Source organism: Rhodofomes roseus, assembly GCF_022264815.1.
Source record: "Rhodofomes roseus strain CIRM-BRFM 1785 chromosome Unknown C8Q71scaffold_8, whole genome shotgun sequence".
Classification (NCBI taxonomy): domain Eukaryota; kingdom Fungi; phylum Basidiomycota; class Agaricomycetes; order Polyporales; family Fomitopsidaceae; genus Rhodofomes; species Rhodofomes roseus.
Genome location: NW_025952964.1, coordinates 266,505 through 272,504, shown reverse-complemented (window position 1 = coordinate 272,504; position 6,000 = coordinate 266,505). Strand labels below are relative to the sequence as shown.

At 54.5% G+C, this 6,000-nt stretch overlaps 2 protein-coding genes across 2 annotated transcripts; one reads left to right on the top strand and one right to left on the bottom strand.

Moving 5' to 3' along the window:
* On the bottom strand, positions 1-1,759 carry C8Q71DRAFT_706456 (DNA mismatch repair protein MutL; the record flags this gene model as incomplete). The annotated part of the gene is made up of 9 exons (XM_047920505.1): positions 1-92; positions 132-218; positions 370-454; positions 513-630; positions 702-869; positions 927-1,111; positions 1,198-1,412; positions 1,462-1,548; positions 1,603-1,759. 9 exons carry the CDS (start codon positions 1,757-1,759, stop codon positions 1-3), a joined length of 1,194 nt encoding a protein of 397 aa, XP_047779655.1.
* A 2,075-nt stretch (positions 1,760-3,834) lies between these two features.
* On the top strand, positions 3,835-4,743 carry C8Q71DRAFT_553477 (uncharacterized protein). The gene is made up of 4 exons (XM_047919304.1): positions 3,835-3,985; positions 4,043-4,206; positions 4,265-4,385; positions 4,442-4,743. Exons 1-4 carry the CDS (start codon positions 3,929-3,931, stop codon positions 4,649-4,651), a joined length of 552 nt encoding a protein of 183 aa, XP_047779654.1. The 5' UTR covers positions 3,835-3,928; the 3' UTR covers positions 4,652-4,743.
* The last annotated feature ends 1,257 nt before the right edge of the window (positions 4,744-6,000 follow it).

The window sequence follows — 6,000 nt, the reverse complement described above, 5'->3', positions numbered from 1 at the left end:
TCATAGGTCGCACGAGAGGGCGCGAACTTCTGCTCTAGCGCGACCTGCAGATGCGTAGGCAAGGGAAGCAATGATCACGAGCGAGACGGGCCCTCGGTTAGCAGAGACATTACTCATGTCTAGTGGGAAACGGCATACCTTGAGAGCCTCTATGAGATTCTTTTCGCTGTGGAGTAAGATTGTCCGTTTGTCGGGACTGACATTGACGTCCAATGAATCTGATCGATATCGCAAGCGCAGTCAGCACGCGCGATATGAATAAAGTGAATGCATCTCGTGACATAAGGTAGATGAACGCCTCGAACCAACAAGGCAATTATACACAGTAGAGGATAACGATACGCCGGACAGATCGGGGGATGGACGCACCGGTGGGAAGGATGAAGTCCGCCACGATAAACGGCGCCTGGTTCGCATTGAACGTCCGATAAACTTCGTTGAACGCCTTCTGTACCTACGTCATGGAACATTCGCGTGAGTGGACAGGCTTGGCCAGACACGATCACCTGTACCTTGGATGGGTTATACGGGCGCCCGTTCACGAAGAAGAATTGCCGGTCCGTGCCGCTCCGACCACATCCCACAGCGAACTTCGAAATCTGCCCGCGCACGCGGACTTCATTCGAATGGCTATATTGAATGGCGAGCGTCATGGCAGCGCATGGTCAATAAGGGTAGGCACAGCTGGGAAGCGGACCCACGTATCCCCATCAACGATGCCTCGCCGCCTCAGCACTGCACGTTCGGCTTCGACGGGAAACACGATGTCAAGTTCGACTAAATTCTCAAGGGCCTTGGGACCCCAGAGGGCAGATATGGACGCTCGCGTCGAGGGACTTCCATCAGTCCGCATTTGGACCGATTTCTTCCTGTAATACAACCAATATAATCAAGACCAATGAGGCTCCGCAGAGAAATGGCCTCACCCTCCAGCAGCCTGGTGTGTGACAGTCAAACGCACGCCCCTGTTCTCGTGCGCGCATGGGACCAGGGCATACGCGGACAGGAGTGCCAACGCCTTGCCAAACTCGCGTTTTGCGTTTCGCTCGAGTTCCCTGCGACGTACCGGGAGCGGCTTGAACAGCCCCGAAACAGTGACAGTTGTGCCGCGCTAACGGAGCAATTATGAGCGTCGCACATCCAATGCACTCCGTTTGCTGCAGCAGCCACGAAGACGAGTAACAGAACGATGAGTACCTGCCTCGCAACCTTCCCTTTGTGACCAACTAGCCTGCCAGTGGAGTCGAACTCGAGTATAGTACCCATGGGTGCCTCGGCGGCAGTGCAAGTGGTCACTATTACATGTTCTGAGAGCGCACATAAAGACGACAGGGCCTCTCCGCGGAAGCCAAATGTGGAGACCGATGTCAAGTCAGCGAAAGAGGAAAGTTTGGACGTATGATGCTTCAGAGCTATATGGTGTCTTCAGCTACGACTGCCGCTGCAAATTGACGAACTCACCTATGGCGTCATAGTCTTCAGGGGCAATACCACTTCCGTTGTCAATCACTTCAAAGCTAGCCACACCATGATCCTTGAAACGAACCTCTAGGAACGACTGTGTGAGTGGATGCACGCATTGTACGCTGAAAGGACGCATACCGAGGGAGGTCGCACCCGCGTCTAGGCTGTTTTCAACAAGCTCTTTCACAGCAGTCTGCAGGTCGATCACCACTTGACCAGAAGAGATCTTATGGACTGCACCACCGTCGAGAGCCTTGATCTTGCTGCGAGCTGCGCGTTCGACTTCAGCCGTCATGGGGGCTTCCTGATCACCGGGTTGGGTGGTAACGCCTACGTGGACAACTTCTGTGGACCGAGGCTTAGATGTGGGCTGGAAGTCAAAGTTGTCGTCGTGAGACCCGCGAGGGTCCCTGTTTGACTTGGTTAGTGCTCCGAAAGTTCTCTACGCGTCATGCGCTGATCCCACGGCTACGCCAGATGGCAGGCAGTACGACCAGCAACAAGAAGTGCTCGCAAAAGATGTGAACCAATGAGTCAAGAGGGTGGCTTTCTATTGTAGTTTGAGACCACCAATTCAATTCAATTCAAGAGAGAATACAATCGTGAGCTTACAGAACACAGACGGTTGTATAGTTTGGCACTGGCAGCTGATACGTGGCCGATCCGCGAGCAACGCAGCGTGAAAAGAACTAGATAGTACAACCAGTAGAGTTCCGAGTTTGCTGACACGGAAGACTGGACTGAGCAGCGGGTACCAACGGAGGAAGAGCAGGTACTTCGATGTTCAAGCTTCAAGAGAAAGACACGCGTCGCGTAACCGTAACGCCGTCCAATCCGCGACACGTCACGCCCACGTGATCGTGACCAGGTATCTGCACCGTTGTTGACGACTCTGTCCAGCATTTACGCCGTTGCACTAGTACTCATAGGCAGCCTTCAACAACTTCAAGCTTCAGCTTCAGCAGCCAGCCAGGTCTGTGCTATCGTCCCTCCTAAAGCATATGATAGTGCACGAAATGTACTGAACTAACATGGAACACGCGGGGCTGTCGAGCAGTGCGTCCTACTCAGTACCTCACCGCGTATTGAGGTCAGTCTGAGTCTGCTCAAGCTTGCCGTCTTCGCAAATCTGCCACTCACCGCTGTACGCTGCTTCCATATGTAGATGCTCGTATACCCCCTGTGGAGCCCGAAAAATCGGAAGCTGCACCGGATCATCTGTTAAGGTCATTGCAGCACTGTAGCGAAGAGGCTGCTGAGGATGGCAACAAGCTCTGCTTCTACGGTGCCATATACGCCTCCTTATGCATGCCCTCTAATTTGCATCATGACGTGACCTCTATCTGCTTTCTTAATCATTGCTGCATCTCCCCCGACGCTCTCAGCATTGGTACCGCCTCATCTAGGACACGTACAACGTCATCAAGCCCGTGCAGCGCATCGTCATAGAGAGGAACACCGACCACAATTACGATACCTTCGCTCAGCATACTCGCGCTGTCCACGCCACGCCCGTAATCAATATCGTTCAGTCGGACGGCATCCTTGACCAGCTGAAGGGACGGCTAGTGGGCCGTCCCATGCCTCTGCACGCTCCCATGGTCAGTGCGGGGTTCACACCCTCATTGTAGAGTCACGCGCAACCGAACGCGACTCGTTTGTCCGTGATACCGCCCGATTCAACGAGGAGTACGTGGCCGAGGTTGGCCAACGGCACCATGACAGCCTAGTCTCTGCGTCGTAGAACATCCTTGGTGAGTCCATGAGCTCGACTTCTAACAATAGAGATGCTCAAATTAGCGAATCATTCCTGCCCATTCAAACGTGGACTACACCTCGGTCCCGGCGGGATTGCATGCCAGCAACGCGCGAATAAACGGTGCAGTGTGCACGGAGTAAGGACAGTCTATCAATATCCAATGCACCGCTAAGCCACCCGTTGTCTTCATGAATAGCTCGGGCCTCGCATGTTACATGCTTTCTGGGCGCGTAAACATACACGACTATTTCATTTGCGTTGCCACAACGCCTTGCCTCAAGGCTTCCTGACGTCAGTTGACCGACCTCTGCCCACTTCGACTGATGGCGTTATCGTGTTGCGAACCTTGTCAAAGTCCGTGGCCCGTTCTCGATGCCGTCAAAGACAACGGCGAAGCACTGTTTGCTATGGCTTCCGCATCGCCCGCCGCACGCAGGACGACCTCGAACCCGCCTCATGTGAAGAAGTGTTACCGATACAACAGGGCTGTACTCCGTATGGGCGTTGCGTTGTATAGGCTGCGTGCGGTGATAGAAGTCGCCCTTGTCACTTACAGTACGCAGGTTGGCACGTTTCTGCATGCCGTCATTGTACCCAGCACAGCCGGCAGGCATTGTGCGCGCACTATAAGAGGTTACAAGGTTTCCTCTGCCACTCCACTCATTCTTTCATTCTCGATACTCGCAGTCTTCCACAATTGTCACGATGCCTTTCGGAATCGGCAGCATCAATGCTATCCGTACACTTTTCTATGTCCTATTAGTGCGTCTGACACCCATCTGACTCTGAGCGCCTTGTCTCTGACGCTGACATCCATAGTTCATGTTCTCCGCCGTCATGATTGGCTTGACGGCTGCACGACTCGAATACACGACCCATCTCCCGCCATATGACCCGCTCAACCACGGTGTCAGCTTCTACGACCCAATCGTGGCCGAGCTGCTCGCCTCGGCATGCCTAACCCTTTTGTGGTCGCTCTTCGCGTGAGTACCAAGAACTTCCTCGTCTACCAAGATGGCTGACAACAGAGCGCCGCATCAGACTGCACATCCTCTGGCCAGGCCGAATGTTCGAGTACGGCGTCTTCTCGAGCTTCCTCGGCGAGATGGTCGGGCTCTTCATTCTCTTCGTCCTCTGGCTCGTCGGCGCCGCCATCTCCTCCGTACGTCCCCCACCTTCGTCTTGCCTCCCCGCTGACTCTGAGCTTGCCACGCGCAGACGTTCTGGGCCCAGCTCGGCTGGTGCCACGAGTATCGGACATGCCGCATCCTCACGGCGCTCGTGGCCTTCGCATGGATCGGCTGGGCTACGATCCTCTTCCTGCTGTTCATCACCATTCTCTTCGCCGTCCTTAACCGTGCGCTCTTCTGGCAGATGCATGGGCGCTACGACCCGCGCGCGAGCACCTTCAACAAGGGCCGTGCTTGAGCGTCGAGGCCATAGACATGTGCGATTGGAACTGGAGGTATGGTGTTCTGTGTTCCATCACGAGCGCACACGAGTTAGACACGATTGCAAGGATTCGGTGCGACGGGCGAGTGTTTTCTACTTTGTGCTTCCATAAATGTTTGTAGAGTATCTAGGACCATATATAATTCCGATCACAGGATGTTCACCAAGTGTCCATTGTTCTCGAGGAGAAGCACATCGCACTCAACAACCTGAAGGCGGATCTCGTCTGCACAAACACGCGGTTGTCCAACATCGGCGGCGATGAAGAGCCGCAAGGTCGCGTGTGGCGCGGACTCGGTACTAACAGGGTTGTATTTTTGGTTTGTTTGTGAGGTTTGCGCCAAATTACAAGCCGTTCACAACGAAAGACGCCCAGCAGCGATATGGCGCCAATTTCGCGCAGGGGGAGGAGGAGGAGGAGGAGGAGGAGGAGTTCAGCCACGGCCGCAGGCGCACAAACGATCCTCGGTGTCTTGACAGCGTGGAGGACTGGGCCGGTGGTCTCGTACAAGCAGTTAAAAATTCTACTGTTATGATTACATCCCGCCCGCCCACAGCTGACCCAATCATACCGGCATTGCCCCACACTGTATCTCATCCAACGCAATCCTGATTGTTTCCTCTTCGAAAGGGTCGAGCTGCACTTGATCCGCTAGCCACTTCGCGCCGTCGTCCCACGAAGCCAGAGCGCGGAGGCGTTCCACGTTTTTGATTCCTGCGGCCTTGAACGGAGAAGCCAGGCCTTCGAGAGGCGGAGTCAGGGAACGAAGGAATTGGAGGACAGGGGCGAAGGCGTCGGGTTGCTGGGGTGGGTGTACTTGTGCTTGACGGCGGGCAGCGTCGCGGCCTCTCGTGTTCGGACGTGGTGCCGGAGAGGATTCAGGGGAATGATCGAGTCTCTGAAACGTACGGTAGAATGAGCTGAGATCAGATGAGGGAAGTTATCGGCATACGCTGCGTTCGCCTTGTCTTGCGTCGGGAGACCGTGCTCTCTGGTTGTCTCGTCCTGTTGGATCACATTCAGGTCGACTGCGATCGTCCACGTCACCTTCATCTTCACCAGTACCCTGAAGTTTCTTTGGTATTCTTCCCCGGCCGCCACTTGAATAAAGTCGCATCCAGAGAACCGTGTAGACGCACATGGGCCATGCATTTTCATACTGGTCCGCTTTGTTCCACCTTCGTCGTATCTAGGTCACGAAGGGGGTACAGTAAACATGATTCATCAAGCATTTTGTAGTCACACGATGCATCTCACCTGTGCATAATGTTTCGCTACTGCAGTGTCGTCCTGTCTGCACAGAGATTTGCGGAGATCGAAGTGA